Source organism: Ictidomys tridecemlineatus, chromosome 15, assembly GCF_052094955.1.
Source record: "Ictidomys tridecemlineatus isolate mIctTri1 chromosome 15, mIctTri1.hap1, whole genome shotgun sequence".
Classification (NCBI taxonomy): domain Eukaryota; kingdom Metazoa; phylum Chordata; class Mammalia; order Rodentia; family Sciuridae; genus Ictidomys; species Ictidomys tridecemlineatus.
Genome location: NC_135491.1, coordinates 50,263,502 through 50,281,486, shown reverse-complemented (window position 1 = coordinate 50,281,486; position 17,985 = coordinate 50,263,502). Strand labels below are relative to the sequence as shown.

The following is a 17,985-nucleotide window of genomic DNA, read 5'->3' as shown; positions in this document are numbered from 1 at the left end:
GACACCGCTGGAGGACATTGGTTGTGCACACCAAGAAATTGATTTTCACAGAATTTATCTAAAATTGTTCTTTTGCGGGGAGGGGGAGAGTAGTTACCCGGGATTGAACTCGGGCGCACTTGACCACTGAGCCACATCCCCAGTCCTACTTTGTATTTTATTTAGAGACAGGGTCCCACTGAGTTGCTTAGCACCTCACTTTTGCTAAGGCTGGCTTTGAACTCAAAATCCTCCTGCCTCAACCTCCTGAGCTGCTGGGATTACAGGCATGCGCCACAGTGCCCAGCCAAAACTGTTCTTACAGGGAAACTCATTTCAGTTTGTGGGATTCCCAAAGTGTACTATTTGAATCACACGTGAACTGGTTCTCTAAGTTGGGAGGGTAGAGGCCCAGAGCAGGCCCTTGCCCTCCCCAGGCTTCCACCAGCAGCCTGTGGCCCGTGGGGGCTCAAGGGTGTGCCAGGTGCTCCTGCTGTTGCCCCCAGCTCTGGCCATTCTGCATAAGAGCTTTGCTCTGTCTGTACAGAAGTGGGTAAGGCCGGGTGATCTGCCAACCTACTTAATTCTTAGTTCCACAGAGGGGCCACCTACACCCAGCAACCCCTAGCAAATTAGGTGGGGGCAACAAAGGTGCAGGAAGCTGCTCCTGGTAGGGTTTGAGGGAGAGCGGATTATGCATATGTTGGGGTAGGAGGAGGCTTGGCTACCTTCCAGAACCTCTCAGAACCAAGGCATGATCTCAGTGATGCAGGCACGTGCAGTTGCCCCAGGACACAATGTCCACCAAGGTCTAGGCTCCCTTCTTCTGGCAGACCAGAGGGCCCCCAGAGTCGCTCTGTAGAAGAGACAGGACCTGTCTCCAAGCCTGAAGGGGGTGCCTGGCCCACTGGAATCCAGGGAGCGGGCAGGGAAACGACTTTTGTGGGCACAGGGATCATGACCAAACTGCACACGTGGACTGGGTGGCAGTCCAGCTCACAGAGCCCATGTGGGGACTGGATTCCCGTGGGCAGCAGCACCAGGCCTGGCCAGGGGACCCTCTGGGCATCTTTTAGCATCAGTCTGGCCACCTGGTGGGCACTGGGGAAGGTGAAGGTAAGCAGAGAAGGGTAGAGGGGAGTGGGCAGCTCAGGCCTCTGAGGAGGGAGGAGAGCTGTGGCCCTCCTGGCCTGACCAGATCTGGGCTCTGTCAGCGAGTGGACAGCACCAAGTGGCCCCAGCACAGACCGTCACATCAGTGATCTTGCTGCCCCAGGACTTCTTACATTTGGCAGTGGCCACAAGGGGCAGAGCCACTTGCTATAGCTTGTTGGGGGTCTTTGGCTGCAGAGAGAGGAGGCAACAGAGACAGGGCCCCATGACCCACCCAGGCCACGTGGAGGGGCATCCAGGAATCGCCTTGAACCTTGATAAAATCAGCTGTGGACACAGCACCTGTCAAATCCCACCCCAGGCAGAGCTTCAACAGAGTGCAGACCAGCCATGCCCTGCCCACCTCTGGGCACCTCAGCCCTTCTGCTGCTGTGGACAGGCAGTGTGAGGGCCCCTTCTTTCTTCCCATGGAAGAGGTGGACTTCTCTGATGAAGACATCGAGACCAGGTAGCACCTCCCTCTTCTCCTTCCTGCCTGATTCTGTCAGGGATAGGCGAGAACCCTGGGCCCAGCAGGGTTGGGCTTGGGCCTGGAAGGCAGAACCAGGTGCTCTAGAGGAAGAAAATCAGGCCATGGACTGTAGGAAGGACTGGTGAGGAAGGTGAGCCAGGGCCACCCTCCCAGACTACTGGACCAGAACTGTCCATTGGACTCCCAGTCATGATGCAGGGGAACTGTACTCTCCCTGCCTGGCCCTGGAGAGCCCTGGAAAGCCCTGGAGGCCTGCTTGTGTTTGGAGTTTGCTTCAGGCTCTGTCATCAACTCTCATTTTCATTTTGTGTTTGGTGGATTTTTAATTTAGAGGATTTGAAAGAAATGGAATGATTTATGACTGCTACAATTCAGAAGTGTGCTTGGAATTTTGACCAGAATCTAAATTGCATCTCCCTAAAAAGCCCCCGTAGGAATACAGGCTTGTGCTAGGTGTTCCTGCAGCCACTGTGACCCCTGACAGCCTGCAAGGAAGCTGGCCTTGGAGCTGGGCTGGCAGGCAGGAACCCAGGCTTGAGAGGAGGGCAGGAAACCTTGGCAGGGTATTGTTGACGAGGACAGCACACAGGTCCCCTAGGGTGTGCTCAAACACTCTTGGGACCAGGGTGGGGCCTGGGTGGACCTCTGAGTGGAGGACAAGGGAGAATTCTGAGGATACTGGGCTGGGAGACAAAGTGGGCTCAGAGCAGGTGGAATTTGAACAACAATGAGGCAGAGGAAGCTGTGGAGACCCAGGGAGAAATGACACGTGACATTCAGGGTTGTTCAATTTTTTATTTTCATGTTTTTCAACAATGCACAAGGGCTAGGGGTGTATATCAACAGTAGAGCACTTGCCTAGCATCCCCAAGGTCCTGGGTTCAAGCCCCAGCACCACAAGAAACCAATGAGAAAAACGTATTCATTGGTTACAGTGCTAGGGACGAGCCCAGGCCTCGCTCATGCCAGGCAATGCTCCAGCCCTGAGCCACATGCCAGCCTTGCAAATGTTTCAGAAGCAGAAGGAATATGTGGGAAAGAGAAGACATCTGGGGAGAGTTGCTGGTGGGCCCTGAAGGGCCAAGGGCACTGGCCAGGGGCTTTGCCCGTTCCTCAGGAGGTCTCTCCCAGAGCCTGTGTCACACCAGTCCATCTCCTGACTACCTCAGCCACCTCAGCACCTGAAGGGGCTCCTATCCAGAGGCAAGCCAGATGCCCTGGCTACCATGCAGTGTCCCTTCCTGGGGTGAGGAGAGGTGGCAGCCCAGTCAAGGGCTCATGGCTGACACCTTAGAGGGCAAGGAAGTGTCCCCAGTAGGTGGCACTCTAGCTGAGCCACTGAATCGCATAGGGCCTCAGTGCATCCCACTCTTGTTTTGGGTCTTGTTTTCCCTGTTTGCACAAAGAAGGCACAGGACTGACTGTCCAGGGTTCCCCATGCTGCAATCCAGGTGGCCTGGGGGCAGGTCTTAGGAGGTGGAGTGGCAGCACTGGGGTGGCTGTCTCTGCAGGTTGCAGCTGAGTTATAGGAGGTTTTGCTCAGACCCTTTTGCTTCTGAGTGCAGTGCTCGGTTGAGGTTGAGAGGGATGAGGGTCCTCTGGCACTGGGGACCCCAGTTTTCTGAGCTTAAGACTTACCTGACCACACAGTGGGCAACAGTGACCACCCAGTTCTCGCTGATGAGGGAACCCTGCAGAGGTGGAAGCCAGTGCTGTCCTGGGGAGGAAGAAGGTAAAGGTCACTACTCCCACCTGGGCTCCACCCCTAGCGTGGCCAGCACCCCAGAGTGACCCCCCACATGCCCAGAATGCCCTCTCACCTAAGGGACACCTGCCAAGGCCAGGGGCTGGGGACAGCATTCTTCCCATTGATGATCCTGGACGGGCCCCTCAGCGTGGGGAGGAGGGGAGACTCTGAAGCCTCGAGGGTGGGGACAGGGCAAGGAATGGTGTGCCCAGCAGGCCAGGGTAAAGACCTGACACTTCCAGGCCTCCTTGGCACACCTGTATCTAGAGCTTTGGCACTGCAGGGCACTCCGCCCCTAGCCTGGCAGCCACCTTCAGGTGCCCTTGCAGAGGGGGCATTAAGTTGGGGATCAGAGTTAGGAAGCTGGGTTCAGAGACCCCCACAGTGGGCAGCTGCTCTGACCTGCTCTGTTCCCCTCTGAGCTCAGAGTTCTGGGACACAGGCCTCGGTTACCCTCCCCTGAGAGTCTGCAGCAGAATGGGTTGGGTGCCTGGAGATACAGACCCAAGAGGCTGCCCACAGGGCCACAGGGCTGAGCCCGAGGAGCTCACAGGGAGCTGGAGGGATGGCTGTGGGAAGGCTGGGGTGGCAGAATCCAGGGGCTGGAAGGCAAATTTAGAAGGTGAACAAACCAGGTGACCCCTGGATTCTGGGGTGGGTGACTGAATAGATGGATGAAACCAAGACAAGAGAGGGGACCCAGATATGTCTACTTGAGTTTGAGGTTCTTCCAAGCATAGCTGAGACCCAGGAGAGCCAAGCAAAAGTACCCAGGGGGGCTGAGAAGGAGTGCCCAGAGAGTGGGCAGGTGCCTGGCAGGGTATGAGAAGATGGCACAACCCGCCACCAGGGGGAACCTGGTGCCCCACAGAGGGGGGTGCTCAGTGGTAGAAGGACTTGCATCCCCACAGCCCATTTCCTGCTTCTGGGCATTTGGGCCCCAGCAGGCAGGTGTGAGGGGGAGAGGGGCTTCCAGGCTGCCTGGGCCTCCCACTCACCAGTTGCTGCCCTCAAGGGAGGCTGAGGACCAGCCAGAGGCCTGTGATGGTGTATGGCGGGGGAGGGGCATTATATTTACTGAGCCCACCAATCACAGCTTGCCTTGCCATCCCTCCTTATCACGAGTCCTTGGGCTGATAAGGCCACCTGACTTTAGCATAGGCCTGGGAAAGAGGCACCTGGAGGGGCCATCGTGGAGAAGAATCCCCAGAACCACAGGTAGGTGGGGCCGAACAGGCCAGTTCCCCAGCCGCTGGCTCCCCAGGGAGGGTCTCTGAGCATTCTGACAGGTAAGGGCCCCAATGTCCTGATGACATGAGACAAGAGTGGAGAAGGCCTTGCAGGTTGACCAGCAGCTCCACCCATCCAGGTCCCATCTTCCTTCTTCCCTTTTTCCTTTTTCTTTCTTTCTTTTCTTTCTTTCCAGGGATTGAACTCAGGGGCAGTTGACCGCTGAGCCACATCCCCAGCCCCTTTTTGTATTTTATTTAGAGACAGGATCCCACTGAGTTGCTTAGTGCCTCGCTTTTGCTGAGGCTGGCTTTGAACTCACAATCCTCCCGGGCTATGCCTTTTTCTTTTTTCTTTTGGGTTCAAACTCACAATCCTCCTGCCTCAGCCTCCCAAATTGCTGGGATTACAGGTGCAAACCTGTCTTCCATCATCCCTCTTTTCATTCCCATTTCATTTGCCTGTGTCCTTCCTGGCCACCGCATGGGAAGCTGAAGCCCAAATGAAGAAGACTAAGAAGGAACTCTCTTGAAACCCTGGTCTGACTCAGCCCAGTCCAAACCAGGGAAGGCCCAAGTTCAGGAGCAAAGTGAGGACTTGGAGTCCCCCCAGGGAGACAGACAGCACTAACACGCACTTCAGGCTTTGTGGGGAGCAGGGTAAGAGGAGGCCAGAGCTGGTTCATGGATTCAGATGACCGTCAGAATCTGTTACACCCAGGACATGAGCTCTGTGACCTGGGCATACTGGAGGTGGGGCGGGTACTGCTGCCCCAAGACATGATGTCCACCAGAGTCCAGGCTCCATCATTCTGGCAGACCAGGGGCCCCCAGAGTCAGACTACAGGAGAGGGAGAAGGGGCTTTGATAAGGCAGTGCAGGCAGCCTGGCCCAGGGACTCCTGGACATTATTCCTAGAGGCCAGTCCAGGGCCTGCCACCAGTAGATGTTCTAGTACATGCTCACTGGGTAGATGGATAATGGAAGAGCCAGCAGATCCTTGGGTGGTTTGTGCCCCTGGAAGTCTGGGCCACCCTCAGGGTGAGGTCCCAAAATAGAAGCTCCACGAAGCTGGTTTGACTAACAAAGGAAGTGTGGGTGGGGGTGGCTATAGGGCCACTGTAAGCAGGCAAGGGCTGCCTGAGCCTTTCTGGGCCACCATGTCCCACTGTCCAGGCTGAATACTGCACAACTCCAGGAAGTGTTGTTCTTTGGATGCCAATGGCAACTCTAAGAGTAGAGCCCGTTCCTGGTACCTCTGCTGATGCCATCAGTGATCAGCCAGGGGTCCTGTCTCCCTGCCTATTCATGGCTGGCATGTCCCTGGAGAGAGGGAAGGGTCCTGGAGAAACACCTATTTAGTATTCCTGTTTCCTCTCTCCCTACCCAAGGCCTGGCTTTTTTGTGAACCCACCCAGGATGGGGGAGGAGAGGGTGTGGGGAGAGCCAGGAGCCTGGACTGTGCAGGGGATGATCTTGCATGGCAGCGGTGATCTTGCTACTGAGGACTGTGCAGTTGGCATTTCAGAGGAGGGGCAGGGCCACCACTGTGCAGCCTGGTTGCCCTGGTGGCCCCCAAGCACAGAGCTGCAGTCTGGTGGGCAGGATGGGTGGTCAGCACCACAGCCCACAGCACTCATTTCCCAACCAGACTGGCTTGCTATTAATGTGACTGGTCTTGCCCCAGCCAGTGGTGACACTCTGTGTCCCAGCAGAGAAATCGTCATCAGCGTCAGGCAGGCACACAGCAGACACAGTCTGGGAGAAGCGGGCAGGCGTGGCCAGCTTCAGCAGGGTGATGTCATTGCGGACAGTCAGCATGCTGAACTTGGGGTTCTTGAAAACCTGTGGGCGAGGACCAGACAGGTGAGGCCCGCGAGCGCTCAGGGTCTGCGGGTTTCCAGGAGACAGGCTCTTTCTGGTGGCCCTTCAGGACCGCAGACCCACAGGAGCCAGGAAAAAGGATTCTGGGGCCATCTCAGCCCCACCGCGTTCCCTTCCTGTGCCAGCTCCTCTGCCCCTGAGCTGGGCCCCTGCCCTGTCCAGCAGGCCTGTGTACCTTTGCGATCTTGATGACCTGGACGTTCTCCTCATCGGAGCCCTGGTCAAACTCTCCAGCCACCACCAGGTCGGATGTCCTAGGCAATGAGACATGGAGGGTTGAGGACGGGGAGTGGGCCCTGCGCCCTGCCTCACCCTGACTGGAGCTGGTAGCAGAATCCCAAGCTGCCAGTGCTCACTTGACTCCGCAGTGGGCAGCAGTGACTACCCAGGTCTCGCAGAAGTGGAAGCCGGTTTTGTCCTGGTGAGGAAGAAGATGAGGGTCACTACTCCTACCTGGGCTGCAGCCTGCACCCCCAGCCTGGCCAGCACCCCAGAGTGCCCCCGACATACACAGAATGCCCCTCTCACCTGCAGGGACTCCTGCCAGGGCCAGAAGCCAGGGACAGCATCCTCTCTATTGACAATCCTGAACAGGTCACCCAGCACGGGGTGGATGGCAGGAACCTGCATCCTGGGGGTTAGGGTAGGGTGAGGGGAGAAGCCAAGTTTGAGACTGAGGCCACTAAGTCCCAACTTCTTTCACCCTTACCTGTGCCAGCTTCTGGGACCCAGCCTGGCTCACCCCTTTCCTCCTCTGGAAAGCCAGCCCTGACTCTCCCACCTCAGTCCTGGTATCTCCCAGGCGCAACTCGGTGTGACGTGCTGAGCAGGGGAGGCAGAAGACTCAGACGCCCACGCTGCCTTCAGGGGAAGCCCAACAGGGGCAGTGAGGGAGCAGGGAGGACCAGGGAGCTGGGCTCTGCGTTTCAGCCTGGGCCCAGCATTGCCTGCTTGGTGGAAGTCAGCTTCCCCACCAGCAAAAGAAGGTCTGGTGCCAGGCTCACAGGGTTGGTATGAAGATGTGTGATAAAAGTCTGGGGTGTAGCTCAGTGGTGGGGTGCTGGCCTAGCCTGCATCAGGGCCTGGGTTCCACCCCAGCACCAAAAAAAAAAAAAAAAAAAAAGTCGCCTGAAGCAGCAGCAGGCAAACCCTCCCGATGTCCCCCCTGTAGAGCTGGGGCCAGTGAGGCTCAGAGGGGTGGGACTCACCCTGGCTCCCAACACTGCACGGCTCAACCGGGGCGCAGGATTGGGGGTGAAGGGGACCCAGCCTTCCTGTCAGCACGGGCACCAACCAAAGGCAGTAGGTGGGGGCCAGGGCAGGCTGTGGTGCTGAAGTTAAAGAGGCGAGCGCACCTGCCTAGGGCTGCCCCTTATATCCCTGAGCATCAGGCTGTTATCTGAGACCTTGGAGTGATAATCCCTTCCCTGGGGGTGTGCCCTGGTGGGAAGATGTGAGAGAACAGGGCTGGCAGGGTCCCTGGGATGGCAGCAGCTGCAGTCCACAGTGGAGCGTGGGGCCAAGGGCCAAGCCGGGGCTGAACAAGGGGACATTTGACCTGCATTCTTCCTCCTCCAGCCCTGCTCTGAGGTTGCGTTCAGAAGCCCACCATATGAGCCCCAACTTAATCTCTTGTGTTCTGGAGGACCTTGCACAAATACCTGAGTCCATTTGTTGTTCAAATACCCCTGGGTAGTGTGGTCAAGAGGGGAGAGGTTTGGGGACCAGGCTTTTGCCCCCTGCTGTGGAACAGAGGAGTGACTGGCCAGGGGTTGAGGACGCACCACCTGGTCTTGGGAATGGCCAGGAAGGCTCAGTGAGGGCTCTGCTGCAGGTCTGGGGTAGCCACTTGGGCTGAGTGGCTCAGAGGGACAAGCTGCCATTCACTCTGTGCAAGGTCCCCTCCTTCAAGAGTCAATGTGCACAGGATCCTGGAGGTGGGCATGTGGCTACTTAGGGCAAGACTGAGACTATGGAGCAGCCAGGGTGCTGGGCCATCAGCTGCCCCACGAGAGCTGGCGGAGGCGGGGCTCAAGGCACCGGGCTGGGTGTGGAGGCAGCAGGTAGACCTGGCTACTTGTTTGATTCACAGGGTGGGAACTGGGGAGGAGGGAGAAATTTGGGGTTTAGACTGCCAGGTGTAGAAAAAGCCCCCAAAGGGCACAAGAAATGACATTGCATGGATGACCATGATGTATTTGTTCACAGTACAGGTTTTGGTGTCAGAAGCTGTGGAGCCTCAGGCAATTTACTTACCCTCTCTGCTTCCTTTCTATCTGTGACAGAAGGACATGATCCATGTTGAAAGCACCAGGACCAGGCCTAACAGTCCTTGGTTTTTCTTGAGCCAACTGCCTGCTCATGCCCTTTGCTCATGTTAGAAGATGGGAGAGGCATGGCCACGTGTATCCAGTGGGAAAGCAGGAGGGGAACAGGATTTAGTGTCCCCTGGCCTGTAAGAAACCCTACTGTGTGCACATTGCAGTTCACCCTGTCAGCCAGGCTGGCCAGGCCTCTCCTGGAATAGAGAAGGAAAAGAAACCCAAATCCCTGCCTTTGGCAGACACATGGGGTGGGTGGGATCTTCAAGGAAAAGTCAATTAAAAATAAATAAGTCAAATATGCGTGGCCACCAGCTCAAAAGTTATTTTATCTTTATCTTCATTGATACAAAAAGGCCAAGGCCTTTAGGACACTCTGAAAGGACACCAATTTAACAACCTAGGAGTTTCCTGAGTGACAAAGGATCCTGCAGGAGGTGCTGTCATTCAGAGGGAACAGCAGAGGCAGCCCCTGGTGGCGGAAGGGCTGAGCCCAGGGGACAGCAGCGGGGGGTTCAGCGGTTAAGGGGGCAGCCGAGAAAGGTTCCTCCCAACCAGAGGGCCCAGCAGGTTGGGAGGAACCCTCCGGGGACCCGCCCCGGACCCGCCCCTGCAGCCCCGCCCGCTGCGGCACGTGGCAGTGGGAGCCTGCACCTCCGGCGCGGGGGGCCGTGGGAACCCGCGCAGGTGCGGGGTCGGGTCGGGGCGCAGGTGCGGGACTCCGGCTTGAGGGACCCTGCAACCCGCCCCGCCCTGCGCTCGCGACGCTGACCCCATCCGAGACCCAGAAACCCCAGAAAGCGACGAGTTAGGGGCGGGTCTAAGGCTGCGCGGGGGGGGGGGGGGGGGGGGGGTCGGAGGTCCGCGCCCCTCCGGGACCACAGCCGGGACAGAGGTGGCAGAGGAGGAGTCGTCCCTGCCGCCGGGGCGCTGTCGCCTTCCTTCCTTCTCCTTCCTTCCTCCCATGGGGGTGGGGGGGCAGAATGCTGGACTCGGTCCATAGGCTCTGGAACTTCATGTGACACGGTCATGCCTGGTCCTCCTTTCGTCCTGCTCCTGTCACCAGCTTCTGAAGCTCACCCGGGGGTCCAGGGGGGCAGCAGCTTCTCCCTTTTTGATAAGGGCGTCCCTGTGCGTGCGCTGTGTCTGGGAAGGCACCTCTGCATCTTGATGTGGACATCTGATGGCCTTCGAGGGAATGGGCCTCGTGCACTGGACTGTTCACTTACAAACAGCCAAGATGGCAAAGTTGCTGTTATGTGGGCTTCGCCGCCATTCAAGTCATGCCACTGATTGTCCCCCTTTTCCTTCAATAGGAAACAGAGGCTTTGGAATCCTTGACCTATTCTGAGGGTCACCTTCGTGAAATTTCCCTGCCGGAGTAACAGTCCTGCCCGGCACTGAGACATTGGAAGGGACTGTGGGGCACTGGGTCCCTTAGTACTGGCACTTCTAAAGGGCATAGAATTTGGGAACTGTTTACCCTAAAGATTAGGACGTTTCTTACAGAGCCAGTAGTTGACCGCACAATCCCCGTGGGGAGCAATTTAAGAGCGCTTCTTTGCCCAAACTCTCCCCACCAGGGTTCATCCCGCTCCAGGTGGGGTGGAGGGGAATGCTTTCTGCATGAAAGGTGCATTTTGCCCCCTCAGTCTAGCAGGTCCCACTGCAGCTCACTTGGAAGACAGTCCCCCTCTTGTGCTGTGTGCAACCCTGTGTTTCCGCTGACTTCCTCTCTGCCTGCCAGCTCTCAGCATCCTCAGTGCATGTGCTGCTAAGTGGAGGCCAGCTCCCACTCCCAGAGTGCCAACAGCTTCCAAATTGAATGGTCTCTCGCTCCTCCACACCCAGCTAGACCACTGCCATGGCCAGTGTCCCTTGGGTCAGATGCAGTCATGTGGCAGAGCTTAGCCAATAGGATGTAGGTCCCTAAAGTGTGTCACTTTCAGGCCTGATCCAGGGGAGCTCCCAAGGAAGTACCACCATGCCCTTTCCCCTCCCCTGCTGGGTGCTAATGCACAGGGAAGACGCAGGCATGGGTGGCAGAGTGCTGTCAGCTAGGGACTGTGAAAACTGTGGAGCAGAACATTAGTCTCACTTCCGCTCCTGCCATGGCTGTTGCTTAACAACGGACAAGCAGCCATCAGTCAATGGATGATTGATGGATCTTTAGTCTCTCAAGTTTGCAGTACTCTTTACTGTATTTTCCTGGGTTCCACTTTTCCCCTAGAATTTCTGACTCTTCCCTCCTGGTCTGGCTTGGAGCTATGCCTCTTCTCACAGGCTCCTGGAGCGCATCCATCTCCACTCCTGCAAATTCCTAGGGAGAAGCAATTCCCATGCTCATGGGTTGGGTCCACCAGCCCCAGGGATTTCAGGAAGCCCTACCCAGTCTGCACCATTGCCCTGTCACATGTGGCCTCTAGTAAGCAAGGCAGGGAGAAGTTCAGACACAGAGAGGTACTCAGGAGATCCGTGTTCTCACAGGGAATGGCGTCCACAGGCAGGGCTCTCCAAGGCATCCTGGGTTTGGGGGAAGTGCTTTGTAAAAACAGGAGGCCCTGCTCCAGGATACGACTGTACCCAACAACTTCCTTGGGTTTGGCCTTGAACGGGTGTTGTGCCGAAGTAACAGGCCTGCCTGGCATTGGGACATTGGAGGGATCTGTGGGGCACTGGACATGGGTCCCTTAGTACTGGCACTTCCAAGACACTGGAACCTGGACACCTGACTAGAGTCTAGCCTCTGTAGATGAAGGAATCCCTCCATTCAGGTCCTGCCTCTGAGGAGTCATATCCCAACCGTCTTTTCCATCAATAAATAATTATATTGAAGTATATTGAAGTATTTATATATGGCGAAGCCACAGATCAGTGTCATTAAGTGCAGTGGCTCTAAGTGCAGCCAACACCACAAGCAAGGTACAAGCCTGGTTGTTATTCAAACCCAGCCTCTGCTGTTCCAAACCACGGTTGCGTAAGGACATCACTGAGGAAGTAAGATGAGGTGGTGGCTGGCTGCAGCCCTGTGACCCTTTCCTGGGGCTCCACACTTCCAGTTTGGATCCCCCAAAGGATGGTTCAAGGCTTGTCCCCCTCCCTCGTCCTGGAGCCTTCCCAGGACAGACGCCCCCTGTTCTCAAGTTCACAGTGAGGTTAGCTCTCACAGGCGACCTAACTGGGCTGTTCGCAGCTTGCTGCTCTGGAAAAGTCCCTGGGAGAAGGAAAATACAAATGTGTGGGCCATCTACTTGGAATGAGTGAGGGGGAACCCCGGCAAAATATTAATATTTCAATAAATAGCCCAGGCCTGGGACCTGGGTTATATGAATTCCTTAGGCTTAGAGTCAGGGCTGACACTGGGCCGCACCCCGGGCTGCCACACAGGTGGTCAGGGTGTAGACAAGCTGGGTGTCAGTTAGGCTGGGACTGTGGGCCACACAGACACGGGCTGGGGCCTGCAGGACCCTCATGGCCTGGTTCCACTTCAACCAGATGCTAAGCATCGTGACTGGCCTCCGTGATGGAGAACACACAACTCCAAAACAAATGATTCAAGTTCAAATCCACACTTTGACTTTCCAAAGACCAGTGACACTGTCCTGCTCGCTTGGGCCAGTTTCTGCTATTCCTTCTCAGTCCTCTCCACACGGGGACTGTGGGTGGGACTGGGCACAGGTGACCCCTAGATAATTCCGAGTGTCCATGCAACTTTTTGTTTTTCGCTGAGTGTCCCCCGTTGAAACACTCTTCACCGAGAACCTGAAGTCCATGTTTCTGGTCCTGGGCCAGTAGCAGGAGAGATTCTGGGGGCCTCCGGGCTACCCGGTCAGGCTTCTTTGAACTTTGTGATGGGATTGCATTTAATTAGGAGCTGGGAAGCCCCCCGGTGGCACTGGGAGTGACAGAGTCCCCTGCTCTGCCTCATGGCAAAGTCTGCATGAGCTGGCTCCGAGGGGCCGAGCCCTGCCTGGCACTGCCTTGCCCTCGGCGCCTGGGGTGCCGGGTGTTGCTGAGGCTCGCAGGTGGCTTTGGGACGGAGCAGCTGTCCTCTTCCCAGGGTGTTCCAGGATGAGAGCCAGGAGTGGGAAAGCTAGGCCCCCACTTATCGCCCAAGGACCCTGGATAACAGGGAGCGCGGCTTCTAGGCCTCCCTGGTTGGGCAGGGCCAGAGGGACTGGCCTCGGCTTGAGATCCTCAGCGACATAAAAGGGGCTTCAGGGCAGGCAGGAGACACCTTTCCTGACTGAAGCACCATGGCCTCCCTGTGGCTTCTCTCCTGCTTCGCCCTCCTGGGGACCGCCTTCGGTGAGTGTTGGGACCCAGTAACTGGCCAGGCCTGGGAGGAGGCCGGGGAGGAGGTTCCTGGGCCCCTTGTGGACCCTGCAGCGGGGCCCCATTGGAGGAACCAGAAGGGCATGGCCCTGAGCTAGGGCTGAGCCCCATTCCCTATCCCCAGGAGCAGGACACAGGCACCTGCAGGGAGGAAAGGGGTCTTTTGGGACTTTCTGAGCCCTCCCACCCTGCTCAGTAGGGGAAAAGACAAACCTACACCCAGCCATGGTCTGTGGCCCAGAAGGGGCCCAGCTGGGGTGCTGGCGGGGTGAGGGCTACAGACCTCCCGGGCGTCCACACAGTGTTCCTATTTATCATGCTGGGCACGTGCTGAGCATTGTGTTTTCTATTAAAGAGGAAGAAAAGAGATAATAAAAAGAAAATGGCATCCACATCTCTACTGTCAGGATTTAGCAATTCTTACCTTTTTGTAGGTTCACTTCAGGTATTACATCTTCTCTTGTTAATTATTTTTATTTTATTTTTGGAAGGTTTTGGTTTTCTCTTGAGGCTGCCCCTAAACTGCTAGGCTCTAAGCAATCCTCCTGCCTTGGCCTTCCAAGTGGCTGGGATTATAGCTGTGCACCACTTAGCTCAGCACCCTGCTAAGATGTTTTTATTTATTTCTTTGTTTTATTGGTGATTGAACCCAGGGTTGCTCTACCATTGAGCTACATGCCCAGTCCTTTTTATTTTTTGAGTCAGGGTCTTGTTAAGTTGCAGAGGCTGGCCTCAAACGTGCAATCTTCCTGCCTAAGCCTCTCAAGTAGGGCGTATGACATCCCCTGCTCCCAACAATCTAACAGCAAAGCTTTGACCTGGGAAGCTGAATTGTTCTCTCCATTTAACAGCTGAGAAAGCTGAGAATTGGAATGCAGCCTTGACTCTTGACTGGTCTAAGTTCTACAGAGAAGAAGGGGGACCTAGAGGTGGAGCCCAGGCAGTCTGATGGCCCAGCCCATTTTTGCCTTCTGGCAGGGCAGGTCTGGGTGGGGACAGCCATGTCCATCTGCATCCCTGGAAGCATGACTGAGACTGGCAGTCTGTGGGTGGGGGACTCTTGAGCCAGCAAGTTGGAGGGAAGCTAGGGGAATTTTCCAGAGGAGGTGGTACTGTTCTGTGGGGTCCTGAGCTGGACTGGGGGGTTGAAGTAGAAATCAGGAATTCTGCAAAATGGGCAGTTTAGGTCAGATTGAATCCCAGCTAAAGCCCTTCACCTGGCTCCCTTATGGCCCCCTCAGGCTGCGGGGTACCTGCCATCCACCCCGTGCTGAGCGGCCTGTCGAGGATCGTCAACGGAGAGGATGCTGTCCCTGGTTCCTGGCCCTGGCAGGTGTCCCTGCAGGTGAGAGGGGCATTCTGGGGTGCTGGCCAGGCTGGGGTACAGGCTGCAGCCCAGGTGGGAGTAGTGACCCTCATCTTCTTCCTCACCAGGACAAAACCGGCTTCCACTTCTGCGGGGGCTCCCTCATCAGCGAGAACTGGGTGGTCACTGCTGCCCACTGCGGAGTCAAGTGAGCACTGGGCAGCCTTGGGATACCAGCTCCAGTCAGGGTGAGGAAGGGTGCAGGGCCCACTCCCCGTCCTCAACCCTCCATGTCTCATTGCCTAGGACATCCGACCTGGTGGTGGCTGGAGAGTTTGACCAGGGCTCCGATGAGGAGAACGTCCAGGTCATCAAGATCGCAAAGGTACACAGGCCTGCTGGACAGGGCAGGGGCCCAGCTCAGGGGCAGAGGAGCTGGCACAGGACGGGAACGCGGTGGGGCTGAGATGGCCCCAGAATCCTTTTTCCTGGCTCCTGTGGGTCTGCGGTCCTGAAGGGCCACCAGAAAGAGCCTGTCTCCTGGAAACCCGCAGACCCTGAGCGCTCGCGGGCCTCACCTGTCTGGTCCTCGCCCACAGGTTTTCAAGAACCCCAAGTTCAGCATGCTGACTGTCCGCAATGACATCACCCTGCTGAAGCTGGCCACGCCTGCCCGCTTCTCCCAGACTGTGTCTGCTGTGTGCCTGCCTGACGCTAATGACGATTTCCCCGCTGGGACACAGTGTGTCACCACTGGCTGGGGCAAGACCAAGTACAATGGTAAGTGTGACCTGCCTTTGCACAGCAGGGGCTGTCCCTGGCATTGGGGCTGCCTGACCAGTGGGAGTCTCCAGCTGGGCCTTATCTGGCTTTTATTTTTTTTTTTCTAAATCCCAACATTGGTAAATCTTCCCATTCCTTTTTTTAAAAATCTATAAAATGTCCAAATGAGTTAAAAACTTAAAATCGACCAAATGCAAATAAAATTGAAGGTCAAAGGGTGGTAGTGGTATGCTTGATCAGAAAGCCCCTAAACCTAGGCACAAGTAGGGAGGCCTCACAGGCCTGTGGGGGAACCACAGGGGACGTGTCCTGTGTGGGCGTCTGTCCGGCTCAGGCAGGGAGTGTCCAGTTCCCCCACAGGGGTAGGAGATCAGTGCCCAGTCTGTTCAGAGTCCTGAGGAGGAAGCCTGGCCCACCTGCCCGGAGCCACCTCTCAGCTTATCGCTCCATTTTCTCCCTGCGGAGGCCCTTGTTCTGTTGCCAGAGAGAAGGGAGGAGGGAGGTGCTTTCTGGCCCTCTCTGAGAGTGGCGGCTTGCAGGTGTCCCCTTCGGGGAAGTCTACCCCTTCCCTGGGAAGGAAGAAGGGGCCCCTCATGCTGCCTGCCCACAGTGGCTGCTGAGCGGAGGCCCCAGGGCTGGGCAGGGTAGGCCTGACAGGCGCTGTGCCCACAGCTGATTTTAAGGATCAGGAACTTTCCTGGTCCCCCGCCCTCCGTGGCTGGTGGGGCTGAGGGTCCCTGACTCTGCTTTCTCTTGTCTCTGCAGCCATCAAGACCCCTGACAAGCTGCAGCAGGCAGTCCTGCCCCTGGTGTCCACTGCTGACTGTAAGAAGTCCTGGGGCAGCAAGATCACTGATGTGATGGTCTGTGCTGGGGCCAACGGCGTCTCCTCCTGCATGGTACGGCCACTCGGTGCTGTCCACTCCCTGACAGAGCCCAGATCTGGTCAGGCCAGGATGTACACCTGGGTAGGCCACACCCAAGGGCACAGTAAGAGGAGGGGACACATACAAGGCACTTCCATGGAAGATTCTATCCTAAACAGGGCCAGGGGTTAGATTACAAAGGAACAGGTGAGTGTAGCTTCACCATGGGGCTGTAGCAAGACACACCCATGCACAAGACACCGACCCTCGAACCCAGGAAGGGTGGGGAAAGCTCTGCCACCTTTCTGTGACTGAGCGCCTCAGCACCCAGCCGGGGAGTGTGACCCAGTCATGTGCAAGGTTGGTCTCCCACAGCCAGGCACCTCGTCAGGCTTGGAGACAAGTTCCTTCTCTCTCCTCCAGGGCGACTCTGGGGGCCCTCTGGTCTGCCAGAAGAATGGAGCCTGGACTCTGGTGGGCATCGTGTCCTGGGGCAGCGGCACCTGCTCCACCACCACCCCTGCTGTGTACGCCCGCGTCACTGCGCTCATGCCCTGGGTTCAGGAGATCCTGGCGGCCAACTGAGCCATGGTTCCGGCCATTCCCACTCCAATGATTTCCAATAAATTGATCTAATCAGAAACAGTGACCATGTGTGTCTTTCTGTGACCCAGGGGACATGGGAATGGGGTTGTCCATGTTGCCCCCAAGGGATGGCATTCCTGTCCCCTATCCGGGGTGCAGGTGTCCTGGAACCCCTCTTCCTCAGGAAGCGGAGGTCTTTATCTCCTCCCTGCTCCGGACTCCACTGCAGGACAGCCTCAAGCCCTGCCTCCAGGAGCCAGCTGGACCCATGGAGCTTTCTGGAAGGCAGCAGCCCTTCTGCCTCTGCCAAGGCTCCGGCCACTTTCTCTGCCCTCAGCGTCTCCCTACCCAGTGTCCCTTCAGACCCCGGCCTCGGCACACGCTGCACACACACCCGGCTGCCAGCGAGGACAGCACTGAGGGTTGGCACTGCGGCCCTGGAGGTCCGACGCCCCCCGCGCAGCTCCTCATGGGGCAGGGAGCTGGCTCTTTCCTCAGGCGGGTGGACTGGCCTCTCTCTCTCTCTCTCTCTCTCTCTCTCTCTGAGGTTAGCCAACCGTGAAGCCCAACGCCATCAGTTCTTTAAGGAGATGCAGATTGGTGGTGTCCCTTGTCAACATTTCTCCTCATGATTACCTGGAGTGTGTCATGACGATACCTCCCCCGTAGATCACTGAGGTCCCAGTGACACTGATCACATAGAACACACAGGGCCAACTTTGACCTTGCCCTTTACCGTGTGTGTGTGTGTGTGTGTGTGTGTGTGTGTGTGTGTGTGCGCTGTGAGTTGAACCCAGGGCCTCACACAGGCTAGGCAGGCACCCTCCCATGGAACTGTATCTGTAGACTTTTCAAAAACTTCCAGACATGTTCTCTCTCAGTTGCCCAGGACTCCTCAAACTTGTGATTCTCCTGCCTTGAGGTAGCTGGGGTTTCAGGTGTGCACCACGACACCTGCTCTTTATGAATTTTTTTAAGCACCACTGAGTTAACGTCTTTTTTTTTTATTATTTTTTATTTTGAGACAAAGCTCTTCCTTAAGTTGCTTTATGCCCTCGCTAAGTTGCTGAGGCTGACTTTGAATCTGCAATCCTCCTGCCTCAGCCTCCTGAGCCACTGGGATTCCAGGAATGTGTCACCAGGTCCACGGTGTCCTTTACCAGTTTTTAAGATAGCGATTTTGTTTCCCACCCTCCTCCAACGGTGATACAATCGGTTTTGTTTTTGTGTTTAGAATCATGAAGTTGGGGATCTAGACACGTTTGAGGATTGTGATCCATTGTAACAGCCTATCGGAGCTCACAG

At 56.5% G+C, this 17,985-nt stretch overlaps 2 protein-coding genes across 3 annotated transcripts; one reads left to right on the top strand and one right to left on the bottom strand.

The window, feature by feature from the left end:
- Window positions 1-6,149: 6,149 nt before the first annotated feature.
- On the bottom strand, window positions 6,150-6,992 carry LOC120887876 (chymotrypsinogen B-like). Its single transcript, XM_040279098.2, has 3 exons — window positions 6,841-6,992; window positions 6,660-6,738; window positions 6,150-6,445 (listed from the first exon to the last, which is right to left on the bottom strand). Exons 1-3 carry the CDS (start codon window positions 6,990-6,992, stop codon window positions 6,215-6,217), a joined length of 462 nt encoding a protein of 153 aa, XP_040135032.2. The 3' UTR covers window positions 6,150-6,214.
- Window positions 6,993-9,673: 2,681 nt separating this feature from the next.
- LOC101964433 (chymotrypsinogen B) lies at window positions 9,674-16,738 on the top strand. Of its 2 annotated transcripts, XM_005318433.4 has the most exons (7): window positions 9,674-13,113; window positions 14,382-14,485; window positions 14,575-14,654; window positions 14,753-14,831; window positions 15,046-15,226; window positions 15,995-16,128; window positions 16,519-16,738. In XM_005318433.4, the coding sequence occupies exons 1-7, from the start codon at window positions 13,062-13,064 to the stop codon at window positions 16,678-16,680; spliced, it is 792 nt and encodes a 263-aa protein (XP_005318490.1). In that variant the 5' UTR covers window positions 9,674-13,061; the 3' UTR covers window positions 16,681-16,738. The 2 variants fall into 2 exon arrangements, with proteins under 2 accessions (XP_005318490.1, XP_077888806.1); XM_078032680.1 differs by lacking the exon at window positions 15,995-16,128.
- Window positions 16,739-17,985: the final 1,247 nt, after the last annotated feature.

Bases quoted from the DNA above. Each gene is read 5' to 3' on its own strand.
- LOC120887876 (XM_040279098.2), bottom strand. From the start codon at position 6,992: ATGTCGGGGGCACTCTGGGGTGCTGGCCAGGCTGGGGGTGCAGGCTGC. The intron at 6,739-6,840 runs GTGAGCACTGGC...CTCATTGCCTAG, and splicing joins GCTGCCCACTGCGGAGTCAA to GACATCCGACCTGGTGGTGG. The intron at 6,446-6,659 runs GTACACAGGCCT...CCTCGCCCACAG, and splicing joins AGGTCATCAAGATCGCAAAG to GTTTTCAAGAACCCCAAGTT.
- LOC101964433 (XM_005318433.4), top strand. From the start codon at position 13,062: ATGGCCTCCCTGTGGCTTCTCTCCTGCTTCGCCCTCCTGGGGACCGCC. The intron at 14,655-14,752 runs GTGAGCACTGGG...CTCATTGCCTAG, and splicing joins GCTGCCCACTGCGGAGTCAA to GACATCCGACCTGGTGGTGG. The intron at 15,227-15,994 runs GTAAGTGTGACC...TTGTCTCTGCAG, and splicing joins GGGCAAGACCAAGTACAATG to CCATCAAGACCCCTGACAAG.